The sequence below is a fragment of the Perca fluviatilis genome, chromosome 13, assembly GCF_010015445.1.
Source record: "Perca fluviatilis chromosome 13, GENO_Pfluv_1.0, whole genome shotgun sequence".
Lineage (NCBI taxonomy): Eukaryota > Metazoa > Chordata > Actinopteri > Perciformes > Percidae > Perca > Perca fluviatilis.
The window spans coordinates 30,236,900-30,264,017 of NC_053124.1; the positions used below are offsets into that span (position 1 = coordinate 30,236,900).

Consider the following 27,118-nt stretch of genomic DNA (forward strand, 5'->3'; position numbering starts at 1 on the left):
ATGTTTTATAATATTATAATATAATATGTTTATGTATATTTTCATACATATTAACTTTTGAAAAAACACAAACAAACATGAACTTGGGGCCCCCCTGCAGTAGCTCTGAGGACCCCCTAAGGGTCCCGGACCCCCCCTGTTGAAGATCTCTGCTGTAAGGGTAACTGCATTCAATGCTATGGATAGATAGATAGATAGATAGATAGATAGATAGATAGATAGATAGAAGATAGATGTGAGATTTGAACTTCCATATATAGACATGGAATTAAATCATGCTTTTGAGGCTACCTCATATGATTAATTTAATGGCTAAACAAGTGGATGATGTGAGCCTGCCATACAATCCTGTGAATGGATTCATGGAAGCCAAATTATTCATGGCGCTTCTGCTTCACTAACCAGACATTGTATAATAGAAGATGACAGTAGGGAGCTGGCTGTGAATTCACCAAGATCCACTCATCTACCAGAGAGAAGATGTTGGATCGGAAGCTGTGGACTCGAGACTTTGACTCAAGTTGGCCTTAGAAGTCACAAAAAAAACTAAAACTTGAGACTCCCTAAAGATTTAACTTCTGCTTGAGCCTTGGAAAAACAAACGGTCAAGCATTACATTTTGGCAAAGCCGACAGTTCTATTACCACTGATCCATTTGATAGATTTTATGTCTGGATAGCATCTAAACAAAACATCTGGTATGTTGTAGGGAATACAAGTCAATATATAAGATACTGAGTGAGTTTCTCAGGTGATTGATGAAGCTAAACTAAAAAAGGTATTTAGCATGAGCAGCAATAGGCAGAGAGTTCATCATCAACAAGTAGTCTGGATCAATGGAAATACATTTCCAGGATAATTGCCTGACATCCCTCACCTTCCGCTCTGTGTGTGTGTGTGTGTGTGCCGTTCTCAAACTCCGTTCCCTTCAACAACAACAGACTTCGAGCTAGCAAGCTACACGCTCAAAATGTCAAGTTTTGAAAAAAAAGGTGGATATTGAAACACGGCGGGCCTGCTTGGTTTTTGGGGGAATGATTGTAAAGATTTACACTTGATTTACACTTGAACTGGGACGTTTTGGGACCGATTGGTAAGTAAGTAAGTAAGTAAAATGTATTTGTATAGCACATTTCACAGATAAAAATCACAAAGTGCTTCACAACAAATGGAAGGATACACAACATTTATACATTACAGTACATAAACAAACTAAGCAGAAAACAACATAAAACCGGCATAACCACACTATAGTTTAATTAAACGCCTCTTTGAAAAGAAGAGTTTTCAACTCAGTTTTGGTGGGTTTGCTGTGGACAAAGTGGGAGCGTGTCTATGTTCCCCGGGTCCTATGTTCCCTGGGTCCTATCCCCTCCTATGTAACCCTAACCCTAACCCTAACCCTAGGACCCAGATTGATAGATTGCGGGGAACATAGGACCCTTTTTCAGAAAAAGTGTCCTATGCTCCCTGGTATGTATTGCTACAGGGGAACATAGGATCCTTTTTGGGAAAAACGGGGAATGTAGGACCTTTTTTCTAAAGAAGGGTCCTATGTTCCCTGAGCGGGGAACATATGACCCGGGGAACATAGGGATGACCCCGACAAGGGACACACAGCGATATACCGGTAAGAGAAAATAACCATGTATCCAGCTAGTTTAAATAGCTCACGTTACGGTATTGTGTGAACAGTTAACTTCATTTAATATTGTACGTGGTGTTTTCTTTTGCGGGGGTGCAAATGTTCCACCTAAAACAAGTTCCTTCCCGAGACGATTTAGCAGCGCCACCGTCGCTGCATCCGGAGCTTCGTGCTGCCCCAAGACGATTGTGATTGGTTTAAAGAAATGCAAACAACCCAGAGTTTTTTTTTTCCTATCCCAGAATGCATCTGAGGTGTGGCCCGACCTTACTCCACAACGCTGTGGAGGTCTGGCAATGCGCGAGTAATCAACAGGTAATCAACAAGTAATCAATGGAAAAATGTGGAAGGCAGGAACAAAATAATGAAGGTAAAGACATTCTGCATGATGTCTTTAATAGGTGTTTGTATTGGCAGTCCCGGTTGGTCCGTGGTGTGCCGTAGGTGGAGGGGAACTCGCTGAGCAAAAGGCCAGTCGACCTCCAGTGGTAACGCAGCAGAATATGAGATAATTACAATGCAAGGCACTTCTCCATTACCCTTTCCCTTCCGGAAAGCTTCTCTCTTTCACTCACTTCAAAAGCATTTCGTCGTACTTTGATCTCTCCTCATTGCTCTTTTTTCTCTCCTTCTTTTCCTCTTTTTTTTTGCCCGCAACCTGGTTTCGCTCTTCTCTCTCACCTCCTCTTCATCTTCGTCTCTTTCTATACGTGTGTGTGTGTGTGTGTGTGCGTCGCTCGGCCGTGGTTTACCGGGAGGATGGATGTCAAGGACGTTGTGCTGCTTGTCTTCCAAACATAATCCCATTAAACTCAAGAATTTAATTATAGATTATCTCACACGGCCTCACACGGTCTCACTCACACACACACATACACGCACACGCACGCACACACACACACACACACACACACACACACACACACACACACACACACACACACACACACACACACACACACACACACACACACACACACACACACACACACACACACACACAGACACACTGGCTTTACCCTGTCGCCCTGTCAATGTGTATCAGTGTCACCCTCCAGTCGGCATTAACAACTTCATCGGTCTGTTTATAGAGCAGGAAGGACGCAGCACAACATCATTTTGCAGTGAACAAAGGAAGTAAAACAAACAGTCACCAGTGCACACGTGTCTGAAACGCTGTAGCTGCAGGATGATAGATTGTATATTATTAGTTATTATTTAATATTAACAGTCTATGTGCAGGATGAATGTGCAGGAATCTTTAGCCACACTGACATGTTTTAGTAATATGTGTTGTACAGTTTGTGTGGTGTTTTTACTGGAGCATTTTACCATCAATAAAAAAAATAAAAATCATTGCAGTACTTTTGTGACACTCGAAGTTGTGTAAGTTATAATTCACATACAACATAGTATTGCTTATGTTACAGTAATACAGCTACTGTAAACCAATGAGAGGTGGCCACAGGAAATACTGGTTTCTTTAAATGTAATACCGGTTCCTGGTGCCTTTAAATGTAGTTCCCATAAAACAGTTAAACCACAGTTTTAACTAAGTCCACAAGTAGTCTTGCATTGCCAGACCTTCCTCCACAGCGCTGCGGAGGAGGGTCTGGCAAGTCCACACAGCATTCCGGGATGGGAGAAAGACGTGCTCTGGTTTATTGGCATTTCTTTAAACCAATCAAAATCTTCTTGGGCGGTGCTTTAGCAACGACGCCTCTGCAAAATAGCCTCGGGAAGGAACATGTTTTGGTGGAACGTGTGTAAGTTCAAAGGTTGTTTTGGTCGTGCAACAGAAAACTCAGATTGGACAGATAGTCTAGCTAGCTGTCTGGATTTACCCTGCAGAGATCTGAGGAGCAGTTAACCATAGTCCTCACAAATCCACCGGAGTTTAAAATGCCAACACAAAGAAAGCCCAAGGCAACGGATAACTGGCCTAAATAAGTGAAATACGGTGGAATTTCTGTCGGCAACGGAACAATCCTTCTTCTCTGGGGACTACCAACGTTAAATTTCCCAACCACACTCCTGCTCTCCCTCTGACAGATTAGATAGAGTCAGCCAAAGGCGGGAGTCTGGCACAACCATATCCGATTAGGGTGACCAGACGTCCGAAATCCAAAGCAGTTGTCCCGAAACCCGAATCCTGCCCTAACTGTCCCGAAAATTAGAGCAAAGTCTCAAGAGCATACTCTCGAGTAGTTACAGTATAGTCTGATTGAACATTAAAAACTGTTCATGGGGATTGAGTTGTCCTGCAGCCAGTTCCCGTCGTCACTTGAGTTCATGATTTTAATGATTTTTTTTATTTGTATTTCCAGGTTTACATGACAGACAGTTGAGTTTCTGAATAAAAATAATTAATCATTTTGGTGCAGAGTTTTGAAATTCTTGTTAAGTGCAGGCAGCCACCAGAAGGAGTGATTGGATTGGATGCTGCTGATGTTAAAGCGCAGACATGACAGACAGTCGAATTCCTGAATAAAAATAATTAATCGTTTTGGTGCGGAGTTTTGAAATTCATGTTACCCCCCTCATTCTCATCTGGTCACCCTACCTCCGATTGGCCAACAATACGTTTCTGTTAACCCTTTCCTTGACTGGGTTACAGGTGCATAGCATTGGCGACAGCAACACACGATATTAAATCTGTTTCAAGCCCTTTGAACCTGTAAGTTTTTTTTTTGTCATGATAATTTTTAGGGGGGCTGAGATGAAATTTAGTGGGGCTTGAGCCCCCCTAACAAGGGTCTAAAATCACCAATGGTCCTCATCAGTGTTGGGATTAACGCGTTACAAAAGTAACGCAATTACAGTAATGTATTCCTTGTTGCTGTAAGGCAGTAACATAACGCATTACTAATTCAATTTCGGTAATATTATACCAGTTACAATCTCAGTAACGCAAGTCAAAGTCAAACTTCTGCTGTTATTTTGGTGAAAGTAACTCAAAAGTAATGCAAAAGTAGTGTAAAGCATTACAATTCAGAGACAGTAATAACTAATTACTGTCAAATGACAGTAACTAGTAATCTATAATGTATTACATTTTGGAAGTAACTTGCCCAACACTGGTCATCATCATATGAAACGTACAGTAACAGGGTTGTTGACTTCGGATGCTAATTTTCATCTTGTCGTTTTGGGGGTTGGGGTTTTGTCAGCCACCACCTGAATCGACTAGGCCTGTGGTTCCCAAACTTTTTCACATCAAGGACCGCTAAACTGACACAGATTAGACCATCGACCCCCATCTGATAGGATTTTTGCTTTCAGATGTTTTATTACAGAAAGTGTGTGAAACCCATGATCAAAATAGTCAAACATTCAGTCATTCCAGGCTGTTCTGTTCATGAACCATTCGTACATATAGCTATGGAAAGTAAAGCACAATTTGTATAGGTATTGAACATATTTACTGCTGTATGCACGACATTGACTGCTGCTGTGTAAGAACGCTGTGGACCCTGTAGGGACCAGGTCGGGGTAGATGGATGGGTCATAAAACACAGGGCTTTAAATCCGGAAAACAAAAGATTTCAACCAGGAAACACATAATAATTTCCTTTACATAAATAAAGACATTTGCACCATAACTTGATGCAGAAACGGCCCAAATTGTTGCAGAAGAATTCACCAGAATGCAGGAAATGAAGTGTTTGATGACCAAAATTTCAATTTTGCTCAAAAGGGGAGATCTCAAACCCCCCCCCTCCCAACCAAATGTTGAACCCAAAGTTATGCACTTGGTTTTGGTGCCTAAACTTAACTGTTGTTGCCACATGATGCTCACTTTTTGTTGGCTAAACTCAACTGCCCCGGCCCTTGAAAGGAAAGGACCGGACCATCACCTCACAGCGCCCTGACGACGGGCGCCTAATTTCGTAATTTGTCATAGAAATTGTTGTGCCTAAGTTTTTGCTGGCTAAATTCCAACTACCAACCGCTGCTGACACGACCGACAGCTCTGCAGCCGGCTACCAGTAGCCTATTGTCGGCTAAACTCAACTAACAACAGCTCACAGAGCTCCGTAGCCGGCAGACACCTAATTTTGTAGGATATCACACGAATTGGTGTGCATACATTTTTGTAAGATATCATACAAACCCGTTCTTGAGAATGTGTTGATTATGTTACTCGTGGATGGAATTATAGTGAAAATAAATGATTCCCCTTTTTGCTGGGGACCTCCTGGAAACCCCCTCAAGTAGGGCTGGGCAATATATCGATATTATATCAATATCGTGATATGAGACTAGATGTCGTCTTAGATTTTGGATATCGTAATATCGTGATATGACATATGTGTTGTCTTTTACTGGTTTTGAATGCAGCATTACAGTAAAGTGAACATACCAGACTGTTCTAGCTGTTCTATTATTTGGCTTTTTCCCCCACTTAGACATTATATCTAGCCTGACAAGCCAGACCCACATCCAGATGTAGGGTCTGGGAACTCACCATTGGCAGGGCTCAATCCGAGGGGCGGCATAAACGGTTGTCTTTCAAATTCCCTCTGCACGTAATAGGATAGCGCTACAACCAACCAGAGCAGCGCTAGTTGATAGATTAAACTTTTGCCGTATTCGGTCGGTTAAACTCCGAACACATGTTCCTTTTTTAAGAATGATTTCAGTGCCGTTCTTTGTTCTTTTCTCAAAGAAAAGCTGAACTCCAAATCTTCCAGAAGACAGGCAGCAGTCATAAGCCCGCCCACCGTCTCTATACACGATGTGATTGGCCTGACTAGACTTTGGTTTTTCCAGCTCGCAAGTCAATGGAGAGTTGCTCGACTGACCCTGGCTGCAAATTAAATTTGCTGCCGCTAGGGTGCGTCTAGATTTCTAGGCTACATTATATCAACATAACTGATCAATCTAAGTGTGAAGATATTTTGTTAGAGCACCAATTGTCAACCCTAGAATATCGCCGCAACATCGATATCGAGGTATTTGGTCAAGACTATCTTGAGATTTTCTCCATGTCGCCCAGCCCTACCCTCAAGGGGGAACCAGTGAACTGGGGGTTAAGTGCCTTGCTCATGGCTACAGTGAGTTGGACTAACCAAGAAGCCTGGCAATTCCAAATAAATCAATCAATCAATCAATCAATCAATTTGGCGGCGTTATAGCACCTTTTCCTGCATTCAAAGGCATCGTTTTCAGTGTGGGGGCTTTTGAATGCTCTCTCGCACACACACACACACACACACACACACACACACACACACACACACACACACACACACACACACACACACACACACACACACACACACACACACACAGCATCATCATGTCTGAGTGTGGTGGAGAAGGATGGATTATGTAACTACATGAACCCCACTGCAGCACCACAGAGAGAAAAAGACAGGGAGACACAGAGGAAAAGAGAGAGAACCGGTCCTCCCTTCATCTATTTTTACCACCTCTGTCGGGCGACGAGCCTCTGCACCCTGTCCTTATCCCTTCATCCCACCCCTCTATCCATCTCCTCCTTTTTAATTAACCCTTCTCTTCTCCTCCTCTTCCTCTCTCCATCTCCCCTCTGAGTCATCTCCCCTCCCCCCTCTGCCACACATCTCACCCCCCTCCTCCCCTCCTGTTTTCCTCTCCCTCCCTCCCTCCCTCCCTCTCTCTCTCTCGCTCTGCCTCTCCAGTATTTTCTCGGTTGCCGTGAAGAAGGGCAGAACACACACACACAGGCGGCAGGTAAAGGAAGGAAATCCTCTCTTCCTCTTTTCATCCACTCAAGACGTTTTTTTTTGTGTTTTACCATCCCGTTGCTTTTTTATTTATTTATTTCTTTGATCTTATATTTCTGCTCAGCGCAGAGAGGGTGCAGAATGATGCTGCCTGGGTGTTTGGTGTGAGATAGAAATGCTTCAGTTGTAGGTGTTACTAAATGTGTGTGTGTGTGTGTGTGTGTGTGTGTGTGTGTGTGTGTGTGTGTGTGATTTTGCTTCATGCATTTCCTCTCATTTCTCAGAAATTGGTGTGTGACAGGAAAGGATACGTGTGTGTGCATATAGGCTACTGTATATGTGTGTGTGTGTGTGTGTGTGTGTGTGTGTGTGTGTGTGTGTGTGAAAGGAGGAAGGAAGAGATATGTGTGTGTGTGTTTTGGCAGCAGGAACATTATATGTGTGTACAAGTGGATCGTGCAGTCAAGAGTGTGTGTGTGTGTGTTAGATGGTTGATGTCTTTTAATATGACAGGCACAGGACTGTGTGTGTGTGTGTGTGTGCGTGTGTGTGTGTGCGTGTGTGCGTTTGCCTGTGCGTGTGTTTGTGTGTGTGTGATTTTGCTTCATGTTTGTTTGTGTGTTTTGGCTGCAGAAATATGTGTAGCCTATATATGTGTGTGTATCTTCTCTTGGATTTCTTGGAAAATGGCTGTCAAGTGTGTGTTTATGTGTGTTTGTTCATATATGTGTGTGTGTGTGTGTGTGTGTGTGTGTGTGTGTGTGTGTGTGTGTGTGTGTGTGTGTGTTTTGGCTGCAGGAATATTATGTGACATGTTCATGCAGTCAATTAAGGTCTAGTCCCCAGTATATCAAGTGTGCGTTTGATGGTTATGGGATTTTGTGTGTGAGTGTGTGTGAAAGCATTCTTTACGTCTGTGTGTGTGTGTGTGTGTGTGATCTTGCAGTCAATTATGGTCGGCTCCTTCATATCAAGCGTAGGTGAGATCTGGCTAACATGGAAGGCACAGAAATGTGTGTGTATGTGTGTGTGTGTGTTTGTTTGATATCTGCATCTTTGGCACTCTGTGGGTGGATGTGAAGTGTGTGTGTGTCTGTGTGTGTGTCTGTGTGTGTGTGTGTGTGGGGGGGGTGGATGTGAAGTGTGTTTGAGTTTGTGTGTGTCAGAGTACTTGTGATAATTGCGAGTTGAATATACGTGTGTGTAAATTTGGAAACATTATTAGCATTGCGTATGTGTGAGACTGCTCCACTTCCTCTGTGTGTGTGTGTTTGTGTGCGTGTGTTTGTGTGTGTGTGTTTGTATCTGTGCCATACGTGTGATGTTCCGCCTTCTGTTCCCCCTCTTCATCATCCTCTTCCTCCTTCTCTTCATCCCCCATTTTTCCTCTCTTCTCTAGCCAAACAGGGTCATTTAATTATTTATCTCTCTCTCTCTCTCTCTCTCTCTCTCTCTCTCTCTCTCTCTCCCTCCTCCTCGTCCTCTCTTCATCTCTCTTGCCCTGCCTCGTTTTGACTCTCCATTTCGTCCTCCCTCTCTCTCTCCTTCTACACCTCTCTGTTCCTAGCTCTCTGTCTCTGTCTCTTTGCATATATTTCTATTTAAATCCATCTTTCACAACTCACTACTCATTTCTGTCTTTTTTCTTTTTACTCTTTCATAGCATTTGTTTCGCTTCTCCCTACATCCCCTATCCATTTTCTACGTCGCTCTCCCTTTCTGACCACATATATTCTACTTGGACTGTTTTCCAATTAATCACAACTTTATTTTGTTTTTTTATAGATATTTATAGATCTTTAGAGAGTTGGGATGAGTTATTTCAGATGCCCAGGCTTCTGGAAGTCAGCGTCACATACATTTTCTTCGTACAAACAATGTAAGGCGGCTGACAGTTTGAGCACTTTTGGATGAATGTAAAACTCTGCCGGTTGAATCGTCAGTGCTTGGTCATATTCCTGACAATACATACAGCGCTTCATGTTTAAAGAGTCGTAGCACGAGATCCAGTCACTGGCTTTTCGTAGCATACTTCTTCCTCAGCAGATGGTGTTGAATGGAGTTTACTGGATCTAAAACGGTTACTCTTGAATTCAGGGCCAATTTTGGATGAATTCAGCAACTATGGTGCCACGTTTTGTGCACAAATGCGTCTCGAACCTTTCTGACCCACAGAACTATGGCTGAGGCTCATGGGCTTTGTAGTATTTAGAGTCATTAGCCATGCTAAACTGACAAAAGAAACAAAGTTGAATAGATGTATATATCGTTAAGTGATCCAGGGGAACATTGAGGATATGAAAGAAAAAAAAGGAATGGAAATTTACACTGGGGGACAAAATACTTGCCCTCACCTTTTTTGGTCTAAAATTCCAATAGTTAGCCTATTTATGCGTGAGCAATTTCCTACTGAATTGTGTTGTGAAATGCAACCCATGATTTGAAATGTTGGCAATTTACTATCCCAAAGAAAACAACTGGGTGAGAAATGTTCCAGGACAAATTCTGAGAAGCGCTTTCATATACGCAATATGGATAAAGGGGTGTCCGCTGAGTTAGCATTGTCAAAAAGTGGGGAAGCAGTGAGATGTCTCTCGGTCAAGCTCCACACACAGGGTCCTACACTTCCCATAATGCAACTCTCTGCATCTTTTCTTAGCCCTTTTTCGCCGAGTAAATGACCACATCTCTAAAAGCTTTAAAACACTGCAGCGCTTTCTGCTGTAAAATCTCCAAGCAGCGGCTACCCTGATGATCGTCTGGGTTATTTTTTTCAGATTTTAAAAAGCTCCCCTCAGAGACGCAGAAAATATTCTCCTATATAATAATAATAATAATAATAATTCCTCCTCACGGTAGGTAAACTGATATGCCCCCTTCAATCTTCAAAAATCTAACTGAATTGAATCAGGAGATCAGACATCCAGCATTTCTATCCATTTGGTTCATTTTCTGGCTTTATATAGCTCTCTTTTTCTTCTTTTGTCCCATCCCTCTTTTCTTTGCCTTTGCCTTTCTACATCTATCTGCATTTGCGTCTCTTCCTCTGCCTTCCTTTCTCTCTTTCCCTGCGTCCTCTGAGCCTCTTTTTTTTCCATCTCCATCCCGCCATACAGAGATACTGTAGATATAATGATAATTTACATTTTGTCCTCCTTCCTTGCATGCCTTCATCCCTCTCTCTCTCTCTCTCCTCCCTCACTCACTCACTCACTCTCTCCCCTGGCTCGCCCACTCACGTGTTATTTCTTTCAGTGCTGGTACATTTTCTGCTGAGCACTGCAGTCTCTGGTAGGTGTGGTGCGTTCATGGGTGTCCTCCCCTCTCTCTCTGCTGCTGTAGAGCTTACGTAACTCACGGCCCAAAACGGCACAGTCTGAGATGGAGGAAGACAGGGATGGACATAACGGTTATGAGATAAACTCGTCGATGTGGCGACAGGAGGAACATGTGTTTCTGAATATGAGATGTGAGCAAATATTGAGAAACACCTGGCTGGTGTCACGCAGACATGACTGACATTCATGTGGAAATGAATTAAGATTAAAGGTCCCATGGCATGAAAATTCCATTTTATGAGTTTTTTAACATTAATAGGAGTTCCTCCAGCCTGCCTATGGTCCCCCAGTGGCTAGAAATGGTGATAGGTGTAAACCGAGCCCTGGGTATCCTGCTCTGCCTTTGAGAAAATGAAAGGTCAGACGGGCCGATCTGGAATCTTCTCCTTATGATGTCATAAGGGGAAAGGTTACCTCCCCTTTCTCTGCTTTGCCCGCCCAGAGACCCCCTTTTTATTTTCTTTTTTCTTTCCCAGAACAACCGTTGCTTCTTTCAAAACACGGAGGAACTTGTTTTGGTGGAACGTGTCCATTTTTGACAAGCACGAACACACTGATAACTCAAACCAATCAGACAAAGACGTAACAGAATAAGACATCGTCAAATGCAGGACGCTGTGGATGTTTTTGTGACGGCGCACCGACGCTCCGTAATTTGCCAATTTTGAGTTTGAACGAAAGGGTTGCGTTTTGCCCGAGCTGTGCCGACACAGCGGCTATGACTGGCAAGAGCGTGGACGTAATAACTGTGCACCAGTGGCCTTTGACCCTTTAAGAGGAAGTGACGTTGGCAGTAACGATTTCTGCACACAAGTGGTGAGCTGAAGACTCATGATACGAGTGAAGGGCGATGGGTTTCGGCTGGCTGTCCACCTATGTTCAGATCACCGAAACTTAAAAAGTGTAAACACGGTCATATATACAGATGTTTAGGTTCTGGGTGGTATTTATAGACATCCACACACGTTGACTAAAGTTTCATTGGTGTAGGAATATTAAATGTAGCCTATGCTTTGTGGATTTATCAGGAAGAAGAAGAAAAAAAAAATGATGTAAAACTGTTGGCAGGCGTCCTGTATCCTGCTGCTTCACCCTCAGGAGGAACCTAAAAAACTGCAGTACTCTTGGGTGGGGCTTCAAAACAACAACAAAAAGAGAGAGAGAGAGAGAGAGAGAGAGATAGAGAGAGAGAAAAAATCCCATAAAATGAATAGAGAAAAACCGCCCACACATCAATCCCCTTGACTCCGTGTGTGTGGAAGTTTCTGTAAGCTGGCGGCGAGTCAGACACTTTATCTGCTCTTTCTCATGCTGAGCACCGTTTATTCATTTTACACATTTTGCTGACGCTTTCATCCCCTGCGACTTACAATGAGCGTAAGGCCTGAATAAGCATAAATCGGTAGGTCGTCGACGTTGTAATCGAACGAACGAGGGACAAAGTGGATGGAAATATTCCTGAGTCACTCGGAACGATCACGTACGATAGAGAGGTGCTGAGCAAAGGAGTCAGAGGGAAGAATTAAAAAGACAAGAGGAGTTATGTGATTTTGCTGCCAGGTACAAAAAAAACCAACAACACGCACAAGGAATTTATGTCCCCGGGGAGAAGAAAGAAAGAAGGAAAATGTGTAGCTTTTAATGTCTTCACATAAACAGGATGGGTTTGCATTCAGGCCGCGAGTCAGATAAACACCAGAGGGGAATAATGCCAACAACAGAACGATTATGCAAAGAAAGAGAGCCATTAAAAGATACTTATCCGAAAAGAAAAAGTCTCTTCAGTAGTTTCAGATGGTCTGAGGTCATGTTGTACTGTGTCGCATTAGCCACAAACATCCAGGAGACAGAAAGGAAAGAAATAACAGCGGTTAAGACTCTCCGAGGTCGGGTTGCCGTCTCAGAGGCCACAAACGGAGACCTTTGGCAACGCCGACACTGACGCCAACGTTTCGTTTTTGGGTCTTATCGGTCATGGCGTCCATATTTTGCCAATTTTGAGTTTGAACAAAGGGTTGCGTTTTGCCCGAGCTGTGCCGACACAACGGCTATGATTGGCGAGAGCGTGGAAGTAATAACTGTGCACCAGTGGCCTTTGACCCTTTAAGAGGAAGTGACGTTGGTTAGTAGGGATTGGGTCTTATCGGTCATCAGAATCAGAATCAGAATCAGAATCAGAAAAGCTTTATTGCCAAGTATGTTTACACACACAAGGAACGTGTCTTGGTATCGTAGGTGCATGTCACATTAAAGCAACATGCACAAACACACCGAGTCGCCATATGCGGTGCCATCTCAACTCTCTCCATGAACTCTTCTGATTCTGATTCTGATTCTGATGTACAGATTCAGGTGCCGATTAACAGGGTCCAAGAATACAATTTTAACTGCCTTAACCAACCCTGTACTTAGTGATACCAGATATACTTCCAAACTCTGGAAACACTGGAACACGCATCTGTATCTGTTTTAATTATTGTGCATAGCTATTTCTATGACTGTCTGTCTGTATGTATGTATGTATGTATGGCCCATTATCTGTCTGTCTGTTGGCCAGACAGTGTAGTTTTTCATCGATGAATGCACGCTAAAGAGGGGGAATGAGAAAAGATGCGTCGACAGGAGTTGACACACCCTCTACTCAGTGTCAGTGTATTTACAAGGACAGCCTCATTAAAGTGGTTTCGGCAAGCCGGCAAGCGAGCCAGATTTAGCTCCTCACAGATCGATAAAGTAATCCTACAGTACGGAGATGAGGGCGGCATAAAAGGCCTTTTTTGACATACTGTATCGTTGCAGTGTTACGTGCCTCGAATATCAACGAAGAGGGGAAACACCCACGGAGGAGACGAGCATGGATGAGAGTGAAATGACAATAAGGACGATGCTCCTAACGCAGGAGGGTTCAACTCACTTTCACTAAAGGACTACGCTGGAAAATGAGAATCACATCAAGGGCCAGACATGTATAGTTTATTGCCATGCTTTCATTTTCATTGAAAAAGTAAAATATCATTTTCTGTTTCTTTTTCCGTCTTTTTTGGGGGCGTTCTCCGACATTTTTGTGACTTTTTTGGCGTTTTTGTTGCTTTTATTTACACTTTTGTCAACTTTTGTTGCATTGTTGACTACATAAAGCCCTACAAAAGTCAGCCATCATAGAATTTAGCAACTAAACTGATACGCAGGCTGGATCAAAATCTGCGAGGGACCGGATTTGGCCGGATTTTGGAGTTTAGGGTTGTGTTTCTTTGATAAAAAGTTAAATCTTTAGTTTACTTTTTGTGATAAATACTCGTCTATGGTTTTTTGTCGAGATCGAGATCCTTGAACTGTTTCCGCCTATCCCTACACAAACACAGATCCAGACAGCCAGGGGTTTCTACGTCACATACCTGAGGAACCAATCCTACTTGAAGTTTTAAGCGCTAGTTCGTTGAAATCATTATACTAACAGTTTGGGACGGACATAACATTTTGGAAAAATACTACTCATAATGGAATGGATCAGGATAACAAATGGGCCAAGGGAAAAAACACACACAACCCAAAACAAAAAAAACAAAAAAAACAAAAAACAAAAAAAAAAAAAGAAAAGAAAAAAACAAAAAAAATTAAAAAAAACACCAACAAAAAAAAAAATGAAGGAGGAGGTTGCTATGAACTTATGTGCGTATACATTCTGGAGTTCGGAGCTCCTCCCAGTCAAAAATAAACTGCAGCCATATAGATTTGGTGTGATTATAACAAAAAGAGAAAAATAGATAAAGGTAAATATGACCCTTTTACACATATATAATAAAGCAGCCTTGCCAAATCTACACCAATGGTTGCAGTCTGGATGAAAGCAGATGCATAATTTACTCTGTTGCTAAATAATTAATCTTCAACCTGCTTCCAGAAAAAGCAAAGTAACTGCAGTGTGTGTGTTTGTGTGTGTGTGTGTTTTTGTATATGTGCATGGGACAACCCAGTCCTCTGTGGTGAGCTTTGATTTTCACAGTGAATCTGCAGTGATGTTGTTTCTCGTCTCCCCTGACAGGTTGTTCTCTGGTGTGTGTGTGTGTGTGTGTGTGTGTGTGTTTAATGTAAAAATAGATCTTTTTACCTATGAGATCTCGCTCTCTGTCTCCGTTATTCTTTCTCTCTCTTCTTCAATTCAATCTAAAGGAGCCACAACCAATATAACTGTCGAAAATGTAACCCTATTTCCAACAGGACGCACAATACATAGGGTACAAGCAGTTAAAGCAGTCACAGCGTTGCCTCTTTTCCTCTCTGTGTGTCTCTCAGGATGTCGATCGTCAGCATCGTTGCCAGGGAGATCTTGGACTCCCGGGGAAACCCCACTGTGGAAGTGGACCTTCGCACAGAGAAAGGTGACTGCCGATGAGCCTGAAATAACACACATAAAAAGAAATAACGCAATGTTATGGATGTCTGCTCAGATTCCTCATGTCAGAAATTTGCCAGAAAGTGTTCAGAAAGACTCAGCAGCGCAACAGCATCTCGGCTGTGATCGTGAATAGTTTCTGACATGAAACGACGTTTGAACTCGGTCCAGATCAATCAGTTCTCAGTTAAGGGACGATTGGGGCTTAGATAGTTTAAGCATGGCTCCATGGCCATGGCCCCACTGAGAGGAAAACAAAGCAAGTTACATTTTATACAAGATAACTTATAGATACTTATTTAGAGTAGGCTATACAAGTTCAACCAACAAAACGCAATGCATGAACTGGTCTTTATGATAACGTAGGCACACCAAAATGAAATATATATAAATATATATATGATATCCTACAAAATTAGGAGACCGCCGGCTGGTCACAGGACACCGGCTGGCTACAGAGCTTCATGACGCCGGCTACAGACCTCCGTTGTATCAGCGGTAGTTGGTGGTTCAGTTACCTGAAAATAGGTGACTTTGAGCCAGGTACAGAGCACCACGAGCTGCTGCTTGTTTTGGCGGACATTACGGTTAAATTTAGTCCACAAAATATGAGCGACGAAAGTTTAAAAAAAATATCGTGATAGCTAAGCGTATGGGGCTCTGGATACGTCACCCCGTGTATTGATGTGATTGGTCGTAGTGTTATCCAATTGCGTGCAGTGAGATTTTTAAATGCGCGCTTGGTGCCGCCCCTCGAGTTGGGCCATTTTCATTACTCAATACCAGACCCTTAATCTTTCGGATTTGGGTCTGGATTTCCAGGCTAGTAAAAACCCTGATTAAGACGCATATTCCAAATGCGCTGGATACATGTCCAAAGAATGCTTCTAAAACCAGAATAATATTGGCATGTCACACGTGTCTTGATCGGAAAATGCTATATTCGGAAAAAGGCCTACTTCGGAATATCCAAATGGAATATGCTGTTGACATGACCCGTAACAAATTCAGATTCAAAAATAATAGTATAGTGTGCATGTAAATGTGCTCACTGTAATTCATACATTAAAACTGTCACTCTAAATGCATCACAAGGATCAAACAAAACCAATTTCCAGACCTTATGAACGTACAAAAAGTTATGCACAACAAGTCCAAAAGGGAGTGTTGGTGTTAAAGCGTTACTGTCTCAATATAAATGTCCTGCCCACTGAGGTTTAATAAAAAAAAGAAGAAAAAAAAAAGGTTTCCTCCTTCCCTGTGGCCATCCCTTGCATTTAAAACCTTAATTTTGTGCCTTTCAGGTCTGTTCAGGGCTGCGGTGCCCAGCGGAGCATCCACGGGAATCTACGAGGCTCTGGAGCTCCGAGATGGAGACAAGAGCCGCTACAAGGGCAAAGGTACGGGGGACAGATCGACTGTGTTTGCATTCATATTTACATTCCCCATAACGTTAAAGTTGCATTGTCATATTTTTGACCACAAGAGGGCGGAACGATTCCTAAATATTCAAACACATCCCTGATTTAGCCTTCTGCTAGCTATTGCTTTTGGTCTTAAACTTAGCTAACTGCCTGCTAGCCCTAGCTTTCTATGTAGCATGCAGACGTGAATAATGGTATCGATCTTATTGAAAGTTTTGGCAAGAAAGCGAATAAGGGTCAAACTATTCTTTTAACACGGCTTGTTGGAAACGACTTAGTGAGGTTTATTATTAGAGGTTCGGTGAGAGCCACAAGGCGCAGCTGAAAAACCAGAGAACGTAACGGTCGTGGCTTTAAACACGTCGTTAACGTTGTGAAACGGTCGGTTTTCTTACTTAGTTAAGAAAAAGATGGTGGTTTGGTTTAAAATCATCTGTTATGTTACTTAACTTCCGGTTACGCATGTGACACAGAACGTGATGTAAATTTACTTTTATTTTGAAAATGGGACACAAACCCAGGTCTTCTGGGTGAAAGTCGTGAGTTAGTTTGATCCATCCGTGTCCTTAGGTGGGATTTGGCGCTCCTATACCTTGTCATCTTATTTCCTGCTTTGCTCACATAATCATTTTGGGAGGCCACTAGAGGGCGCAGCCACTATTGTGAGATCTGCACGACAAGCAACAGAAAATTGCTTTAAAACAATCCCACACCCTTATTTTTTTCGATTATTGTTCTGAGCTTTTTCCGCCTTTATTTTGATAGGACAGCTAGGTGAGAAAGGGGGAAGACATGCAGGAAATTGTCACAGTTCGGACTCGAACCCCGGACCTCTGCATCGAAGCATAAACCTCTCAGTATATGTGCGCCTGCTCTACCCACTGAACCAACCCGGCCACCCACACCCTTCTTTTCTCCTCTAGTTGATGCTGAATTAAAATGTCCTGTTTCTGACTCACTTTGTCCTCTCTTCTAGGTGTTTTGAAGGCAGTCGGGCACATCAACGATACTCTGGGTCCCGCTCTTATAGCCTCTGTAAGTCACCAAAACATTCGTACACTATATCATTATTAATAACCATATTTAAAGATACAATGTCGGGGATCCTTTGTGAGTTCTCAGCAGGCCTGTCGCTCAATGAGGGAACTGGGTACAGAGTTGTTCTGTTTAAAAGAATAACTTTTGGGAAGTTACTTGTTTTTTTTAGGTTGTAGCTACAGTTTGTGATTGTAGTCAGTGTTAGCAGTATTTCTACCTACATCTAAGATGTTATGTACATGTGCCTCCACAGTCTACGGCCAGATTGAATCACTTACATGAAGACGGAGTTGCCCTTTCACATGTAGCACAGAACAGCAGCTACTGGAAATATTCCGTTTGGTTGAGGTAGAACGCGTAAAGGAGGCAGGACATGAGCGCATTACACCGGGTCGACGGACGATCTCGTCGTCTCTCCACTTTGACATTTTCGTTGGTGTTTTTGTGTAAATCACACACATCTTCATCACCGTTCGGTGTTAGTTTTCGTTTGGTTTGGCCAGGCCCTGCCGATAGAAACATCATCGCCCACCCAACTCTACGGACAATGCGCTGCTCTATTCACTACACGTGTGCTCATGGACACTACGCAGACTTTGAGATACTCTGGAGCTGGCAGGGTAAAGGCCGTTTAAATGTCCGATCCAACTGATTTCAGGGCTTCAGTTAGCGAGGCTGAAAATGCCCAGTTTGGACCTTAAATTTGAACGAAACAACCTTGCACAGCAGGTGACACCAAGCGCAGGTTCAGTCGATGAATGTCCAGATCAATATCACATCTGGATGGGCAGGCAGCTCTCAGCAATCTAACAGATGAGAGAAGTGTGTGTGTGTGTGTGTGTGTGTGTGTGTGTGTGTGTGTGTGTGTGTGGGCTTGTTTAACTATTTTCGTGGGGTTCAAAAACCGGGAGTCCAGTATACTTGTGGGGTCCCGACAGCTTTGTGGGGCCAAAACGCTGGACCCCACAAGGTTAAAGGGCTGTTTGAGTGTTAAGACTTGGTTTTAGGATTATGGATATAATTAGGTTATGGTTAGGGAGAGGGTAAGGGTTAGGCATCTAGTTGTGATGGTTAAGGTTAGGGTAAGGGGCTAAAGAATGCATTACGTCAATGACGGGTCCCCACAAAGATAGTGCCACAAACCTGTGTGTGTGTGTGTGTGTGTGTGTGTGTGTGTTGTGTAGAGAGAGATACTGTGAATGAAAGATGACTTGGTGTCTGTGTGAGAAAAAAGTGTGAGTGAGTGAGTGAGTGAGAGGAACAGTGAACGAGGTGTGTGTGTGTGTGTGTGTTTCTGCGTAAGGAGTTGTACGAGTGTTTGTGAGTGTAATAGTATGATTCAGATATCTGCAGCAGGGGGTGTGTTTTTTTTTTAGTAGAAAATGTTTTTTTTGGGGAAGTAAATTGTTAGTTTTTTTTTTTTTTTAATTGTGATCAGTCAGGCGGGAAAAAGCCGCTCGGAGCTCCTGACTTGAGAGAGACGGATGGGTCCTGTTGTACTAGTGTGTCTGTGTGTGTGTGTGTGTGTGTGTGTGTGTGGCATTGTCATAATGATGATAATGCCACTAAGAACTTTGTTAATAAAGTACTTTTTTTAATCCGGTCAAAAACAGGATATAAAACTACAATGTAAAAATCTGTCAAAACAATAACAAAAAGTAAAAACCACAATGGGCATTTCGGAAAAATTGAAGGCTATGCTAGTCTGAGGCTCCTTTAGACCGAGCCTGTTTATTTCTCTTTTTATTTTTTTGGCTGAAAAATCAGGGAACAGGCCTGAAGCTTTAGGTGTTACGTATTATCTCGGTGTGTTTCTGTGTCTGTGTGTGTCTGCAGGGCATCAGCGTGGTGGAGCAGGAGCAGTTGGACAACACCATGATCGAAATGGACGGCACAGAAAACAAATGTGAGTCGAAGCGAGTCGTCAGGACTAACAGCACATCATTGGAGTCCCACAGCCAACTGGAAATCTCCTCGTTGACTCACACGCATTTTGAAAAAAAGATGTTTAATACCAAACAAAGTGGCAACGAGAGGCATAAATACAGACGGGAAAACAAGACGGCGCTAATAGATTGCTGTTGGCACGACAGACCCAAAACTCACACCCTTAATAAATTAATTCGCTGTTCATTTATTATTAATCTACAATCATGCCAACTAATCATTTCGGGCAGCGCAGGGAACATGTCAGACTAAACTGGAGCTGAATGTGTTGTGAAAAGATTTTAATTAACTTTCTGTCCATGTTGAAATACATACAATTATATCTATGCAGCTTTACACAGACAAACGTATAAGAAAGACTGCAACTTTTTCTCAAGAAACCACATTGTTTTATGCTGCTGTTCGCAGTGTATTATTCCTGCAGCGGATGACCTATATGTTGCAATCACATTTAGCAATACATTCTGATGATTTATGCCCAGAATCCCTAGCCTGGGAAAGCCCATTCAAGCCCATTTCCAATTTTTCCAAATTCGAGGCACCAATCACACGATGACGATAGCGCAGCGACTGCAAGCAGCTTTTTGTTTACATTCAACGTGACGGCCACCGAAAGCGCAGCAACCCGTTGGTGCCGCTGTCGCTGCTACGTCACCCGGATCGTTGGTCTGATTGGTTGAAGGACTATCCAATTGCTCCCGGAGGCATTTGAGCGGCGTCCGTTGGTGACGCCCCTTTGGAAATGGGCTGTGAATGAACCTTCCCCAGACCCACTCTCAGTTACAACTGAGGAGGGTCTGGTGTCAGCCAGGCTACAGAATCCCCATATTATCATAAGCATCCAGACGTTAAAGAGACATTGCGGTGAGTTGGGCCCATTCAGAAGAAAACAACATGATTTAGCTGGATCAGGAACTATATTTATGACTTTATTATCTATATATATAGTTTATTTCACGTAAATTTACGACTTTAATCTGAGTTTTTCTTAGAATACTACCCCCTCCCCCAGCTCCGTAATTCTTTCTAAGCCCCTCATTACCTTGCATGGCAGCTGGATTCTATTCGATATCACAAGGTCACGCAAGAATCGCAGGATCACACATCACACGAAAATCCATCTTCCGTCAGGCTTCAAGTGAACGCATTTGCGTCCGAACAGCAGCGAAAGCGAACCAATCAACGTCCGGTGGGGAGCGACTGGCAGCTACGGTTGTGGTTTTGGTGTGTGTGTGTGACGGCTGCGACTGTCCATTCAAAACAACAATGGAGGACGTGATAGACAGATGGCTCATCTAATCCAGGGACCTTCAACGTTGTTTAGGCCAAGGACCCCTTAGCTGAAAGAGAGACGGGGTCGGGACCCCCTACTACATATACTGTATAATATAGTTGTGGAAAGCACATTGAATCTGAATCCATGAGCTTAACTGTATGGCGACCATAGTGGCTACCTTACCTATAGTAAGCTTATCTTCAATGTGTAAATCAAATGTTTTTTTTCCCCCCTCACAAATAGGCCAATTTATCTTTGCTATTAAAATGTTGAATTCATATTGATGTATGTTTTCAGACATTTTAATAAAAAAAAGAAATCACATTTACATTGCATCATTTGGTGGGACCCCTGCACTAACTCTGAGGACCTTTTAGGGGTCATGGCCCACCTGTTGAACATCTCTGATCTAATCAACCGCCATGGTTTCTTTGGAAGTGCCTGCCCTTTTCCGAGCAGTTTCCAATGACGGCTTCTCAGATGGTTCTGAGTAAAGAACCATCTGGCGTGTCAGTTTAGCCCTATAGTCTTATATCGACATTTCCAGGAATTGTTCAGGTGGCGCCGGAAATTCCGCCGGATGTCCGAATGTGGATTTCTGAGGACTAATGGTTAACTGCTCCTCAGATCTCTGCAGGGTAAATCCAGACAGCTAGCTAGACTATCTGTCCAATCAGAGTTTTCTGTTGCACCACTAAAACAACTTTTGAACGTACACACGTTCCACCAAAACAAGTTCCTTCCCGAGGCTATTTTGCAGAGGCACCATGGCTCCGTCCGGCGCTTAGCACCACCCAAGATGATTGTGATTGGTTTAAAGAAATGCCAATAAACCAGAGCACGTATTCCTCCCATCCCGTAATGCTGCGTGGACTCACCAGACCCTCCTCCGCAGCGCTGTGGAGGAAGGGATGGCAATACGAGACTAGTTTATCCCTAATCATGTAAAACACAACCTGACACTAAAGGAAATCTGAACTGCCAAATCTACTTTTTAAAGAAAGCTAGATGACTTTGAAATAAAAAGAAAGAATTAATTTCAAAATACCAATACAGGTTTAAAGTTTCAATCAATGGACAGTGAAGGAAAAAAATAACGTGATGAATTTCTGCTTTTCTGTCCCGTCATTCAGCTCAGTTTGGGGCCAACGCCATCCTGGGAGTGTCTCTAGCCATCTGTAAGGCCGGTGCGGCGGAGAAAGACGTCCCCCTGTACCGCCACATAGCCGACCTGGCAGGAAACACAGAGCTGGTGCTGCCGGTTCCTGTAAGACCCAAACTCACCTCACAACATCTACCCACAGCGCTTTGAATTTGGGCAATTTCCTGTGCTACTAAATGATTTAATAAGCTATTTTATTGTTTTTTTCTAACAAAAATAATACATTTTCTGCTACAGCAACATCATAAGACTATCAGAGGCATGCTTATGAAGTTATAAAACTTACAAAGGATGTGTAAACGTAAAAATACAACCTTTTTTACAGTTGGATAGCTCCTGAGTAGACAGATTTAAAATGTAATTTATTCATATTTATATATTACACTCTTTTCTCATGTGTTTGCACTGTAACGTGATTTGGAAAAATAGTTTTAGACTTTTGATGATCAACCCCGCATTTATGATTTACACATGCAGGCCTCTTAGGCTGCTAATTATTTAACTCTTCTTTTCTCTCCTCATTTCATTTCCTTGTCTCCTTGTTTACTACTCTCCCCTTTCTTCTACCGTCTTCTTCTCTCATCTCGTTTTCCTCGACTCTTGTTTCCTTTCCTCTCTATTTCTCTTGTTTCTTCTGGTTTCCTATCGTTGCTTCACGTTTCCTCTTGATTCCTCTTCTCTTCCCTCATTACCTCGTCTTTTATTTCCTTTTGTTTCCTCTTCTTAGGTTTCCTCTCGTTGTTTCTCGTTTCCTCTTGTTTCTTCTCCTCTTGTCTTCTCTCCTTTCCTCTTGTTTCCTCTTGTTTCTTCTTGTCTTCTCTTGTTTCCTCGTTTCTTCTTTTCTTCTCTCATTTCCTCGTTTGTTCTTGTCTTCTCTTGTTTCCTCTTGTTTCCTCTCGTTTCCTCTTATGTGTCCTCTTGTTGTTTGTCGTTTCCTCTCATTGTTTGTTGTTGTTTCCTCTCCTCTTGGTGCTTCTTGTTTCCTCATTTTTCCTTTATGTTTCCTCATGTTTCTTCTTGTTTCTCTCGTTTCCTCTTATGTTTCCTCTCATTGCTTCTCGTTTCCTCTCATTTCCTCTCGCTACCTCTCCTCTAATATTGTTTCCTCTCCTCCTCTCTTCAGGCCTTTAATGTGATAAATGGAGGTTCCCATGCAGGTAACAAACTGGCCATGCAGGAGTTCATGGTTCTTCCTGTTGGAGCCGAGTCTTTCAAGTAAGAATTCATCTCCAAAACTATTTTTAAAAACTACAACATGAAGGATTTATATTTGGCCATTTGTTTTTATTCATTTAATATCTAAAAGTTTCAGTCTTGTTTAATACTCCTAACGCCCCTCATCATTTCTTTCTCTTTGATTCTTTCTCTCCTGCTGATGTTGGCCTCTACACTCTCTGACGACCTCTTCCTTCCTTCTTCCCTCCCTCCCTCTGTTTGTCTCTCAGGGAGGCGTTGAGGATAGGATCAGAGCTGTACCATACGCTGAAGGGGGTGATCCAGGAGAAATACGGCCAGGATGCTACCAATGTGGGGGACGAGGGAGGATTTGCTCCCAACATCCTGGAGAACAGTGAGGGTGAGGAAGATGATGATCTGAGTTGTGTGATGAAGTTTAATTTACAATTTGGTTGAACCTATTTAACCTCAACCTGCCTTGTCTTCTTCACTTCCTTCACTGAACATGCTCGTAGTGTATGTGGAGAAAAGGAGTGCATGGCTCTGGAAAAGAAGCTAAACTAAAACAAAATCTTTACTTTGCTTAGCAGGCGTTTGGTTGACCTCCCCGCACTTTATTTAAATTATTAATATTTTTGATGTATTACTTTGTGATTTTAGTTGTGCACTGTTTTAATATGTATCATATTGTATGCTTTATGTAAAGCACTTTGTTATTTTTATCTGTGAAAAGCGCTATATAAATACATTTTTCTTACTTACTTAAGTGTGAAATAAAACCCTATTAGTTTGCATTATGATTATTACGTCATTGCAAACAATATAAGACAAACAAAAAAAACTTTCCTTTGCTGCCTTTGATTGGTGTTTAATAATAAAATCAGGCATTGTCACCTTAAAGTAAATATATATATATATATATATATATATATATATATATATATATATATATATATATATTGGTCTCTGAATGCAACGCTTAGAGGGAAAGGGACCTCTGGTTTGTAGCCTGACAAAGGCTAAAACGGAAAAGGCGTTCATCATTCTTTCTATTTTCTACTTTTTGCCTTACATTTCCGTATGTCTCCATCTGTACTCCGTCCTCTCTCCTATCACTTTAGCTCTGGATCTGCTGCAGACAGCCATAGAGAAGGCCGGCTTCACGGACAAGGTGGTGGTCGGGATGGACGTGGCCGCCTCCGAGTTTTACCGCGAGGGGAAATACGACCTGGACTTCAAATCCCCGCCCGATCCAGAGAGACACATCTCCGGAGAGGAGCTGGCTGACATCTACCAGAGCTTCGTCAACAACTACCCAGGTCGGATTATAGTTGTTGTGTTTGTTGATCTTCCGCCAGAGACAAAATATATTTTATTCCAGGGATGTACTGAATCCAGATTGTTGGGGTTCGGCCGAATACCGAATCGACTGGTTGAGATTCTGCAGAATCCAAAACCGAATACCGAATCCTATTCCCATCCTCAGTCCATTAACACAGTAAACACATTAATGAACTAAACAACGTCCACAGCAGTGTATTTGCAGTGCACAACTCGTATTCTTTCGGATGTTTCATACGCAAATGTTTTAACAGCGGCGATGTTGTGTGTTGTTTAGGGTCCTCGCCCCCACGAGACAAATCGGCATTGCAAATTGAACATGTAGCTTGACTTGAATGGCCTTCTTTTGACTGAAAGTACTGCCAAACAACACTTTTTCTGCTCATGAATTCCATTGTCACTTTCTCACCGCCTGATGCATTGAACGGTCCACCGACGTAAACACCTTCCCGTAATCAACGGCGGCGTCATTACGTCGACCAGCGTAGCGTGCGCATTGCAAGCGTAGGGTTCGGTTCAGTGGAAAAAAATTCTAAGGTTCGGCAGAAACCGAACCCTGTCAAAAAGCCCAATATTCGGCAGAATCCGAAGCCGTATCCTGTATTTGGTGCATCCCTGTTTTATTCACTTGTCACCTCTCCTTCCCAGTGGTGTCCATTGAAGACCCGTTCGACCAGGACGACTGGGAAGCCTGGTCCCGTCTGACGGCCCAGGTGGGGATCCAGGTGGTGGGGGACGACCTGACGGTGACCAACCCTAAGAGGATAGAGAAAGCTGCGGAGGAGCGAGCCTGCAACTGCCTGCTTCTCAAAGTCAACCAGATCGGCTCCGTCACCGAGGCCATACAGGCGTATGTCTGCTTTGCTTCCATGTTAATGTTAAATGCACAACGATGATGTCAGAGTTGGCGACTGACTATTAAAGTCTTAGATGTCTGAGCAGGTAAAACCAAACCATTGTCGTGGAAATGGACAAAGAATCATGCAAAAGCACCACTTTAAATCTTGTGTTTACCAGAGATGTGCTCATAAGTTTCTTAGAAATAAGTCACATAGCATGAAACGAGCATAAAAAAAGGACTAATCGACTAAACACTTTACTTGAAGGTATCTACATAAGAGTGACATGACACTGTGTGGCCGGTTAGCTCAGTTGGTAGAGCGGGCGCACATATGCAGAGGTTTATTCCTCGACCCAGAAGGTCCAGGTCCAACCTGTGACGGTTTTCCTGCATGTCTTCCCCCCTCTCTCTCCGCTTTCCTATCCAATAAAGGCAGAAATGCCCCTCCCCCCAAAGTAGAAAGAAAGAGTGACATGACACATGAACCCTAACTCTGACCCTACTTTTATGTAGATACCTTCAAGTCAAGTGTAAAAAATTGTTTAGTTGACTAAGACCAAAACAGCCGATTAATCAACTAATTGAATAAGAGGGGGCAGCCGACACGTTTGAATAAACTACACCGTAATTAAATTTATTTGCTCCAAAGCAGTTGATGGAAACGCATCTGATTTGCATTTCTTTTTTGCAACATTAACGTTTGCTTAAAACAGGTCAAACACATTACTGAAATTATAAAACTCAAACAGATCTACAAACACGACCCGTCGCTGGCAAGCCAAAATGTTGTGAACACGTGTGTAGCGTGTTGGTCCCGCCCTACACACACTGCTTCCTTCAGCAAGGGGAAAAAAAAAGCAATATGGCCGCCTCGGGCAGGCCGGTGAACTGACCACAGAAGGTCATCCATCTTGGCTGAAACGACAGAGAGGCCTATAGGGAGAGCGACGTAGAGCCCCAGCTGCTCTGCTATCAGTCACACATGTGGAAACACACACACACACACACACACACACACACACACACACACACACACACACACACACACACACACACACACACACTGCCGCATGTGTCTGTCACATCACTCATTACCTGTCAGCCGTGATGACCTTGTGCCAGAGACAAGGAACGGCAAACCGACCTTTACAGGAGATAAACGTAGGACAGGAAGTGACAGGAGGTTTTTACTATGAAGATTAGCTGTCCGTCAAATGTATCGATGCAGCTATCGCGTTTGACTGTACTGCTGATATCTTTGTGCGGAGAGTGCGTACTCCAGTCTGCATAAATCTCAGACTGAACCAAACGTCACTCCGGGTTATGAAGCTATCAGTCATGACAGTGGAGCCGGATTACAGCAGGAGGGTGAAATGATAGAAAACTGTGCCGATGACAGTAAAGGTGATGTATTGTGCCTGTCACATAAAAAGCTTCATGCGTCCTTCATGTGATATATTGTTCTAATACCTCAGCAGGATGAGGGGGGAACCGAGGGAGGGCTAGTTCATTTAAAAAAAAACAAAAAAACCTCAAATTTGAAAACAGTGTCTTTGTCGTGCCTCCACGGTGAATGGACAATCAAAAACGGAGAAAAGTCTTTAGGCATTATGAATAACAGCGACTATATCAAAACATCTGTTTTCTCCCACACAACTTGTTATGGATGGATATATTGTAAGAACCCTAACCCCCTAACCCTAAGCCATATCTCCTAACCCTCTAACCCCCTAACCCTAACCCTACTTCCTAAACACATGCACTTTCACCTAAACCTAACTATTTACAACACTTCAGCTACTCGTCTGAGAAGCTTGCAAGAGAGT

The 27,118-nt window shown here is 42.9% G+C and overlaps 1 protein-coding gene across 1 annotated transcript in view; it reads left to right on the plus strand.

Annotated features, from left to right (window-relative positions):
• Window positions 1-7,231: 7,231 nt before the first annotated feature.
• LOC120570853 (gamma-enolase) overlaps window positions 7,232-27,118 on the plus strand; it is a 22,564-nt gene continuing 2,677 nt past the window's right edge. The window contains exons 1-10 of the mRNA XM_039819450.1: window positions 7,232-7,363; window positions 14,988-15,073; window positions 16,392-16,487; window positions 17,488-17,546; window positions 19,386-19,455; window positions 21,906-22,039; window positions 23,058-23,149; window positions 23,380-23,510; window positions 24,232-24,429; window positions 25,100-25,301. Of these exons, the coding sequence (XP_039675384.1) occupies window positions 14,989-15,073; window positions 16,392-16,487; window positions 17,488-17,546; window positions 19,386-19,455; window positions 21,906-22,039; window positions 23,058-23,149; window positions 23,380-23,510; window positions 24,232-24,429; window positions 25,100-25,301 (1,067 nt within the window). The 5' untranslated portion in view covers window positions 7,232-7,363; window position 14,988. The remainder of the gene's footprint in view (window positions 7,364-14,987; window positions 15,074-16,391; window positions 16,488-17,487; window positions 17,547-19,385; window positions 19,456-21,905; window positions 22,040-23,057; window positions 23,150-23,379; window positions 23,511-24,231; window positions 24,430-25,099; window positions 25,302-27,118) is intronic.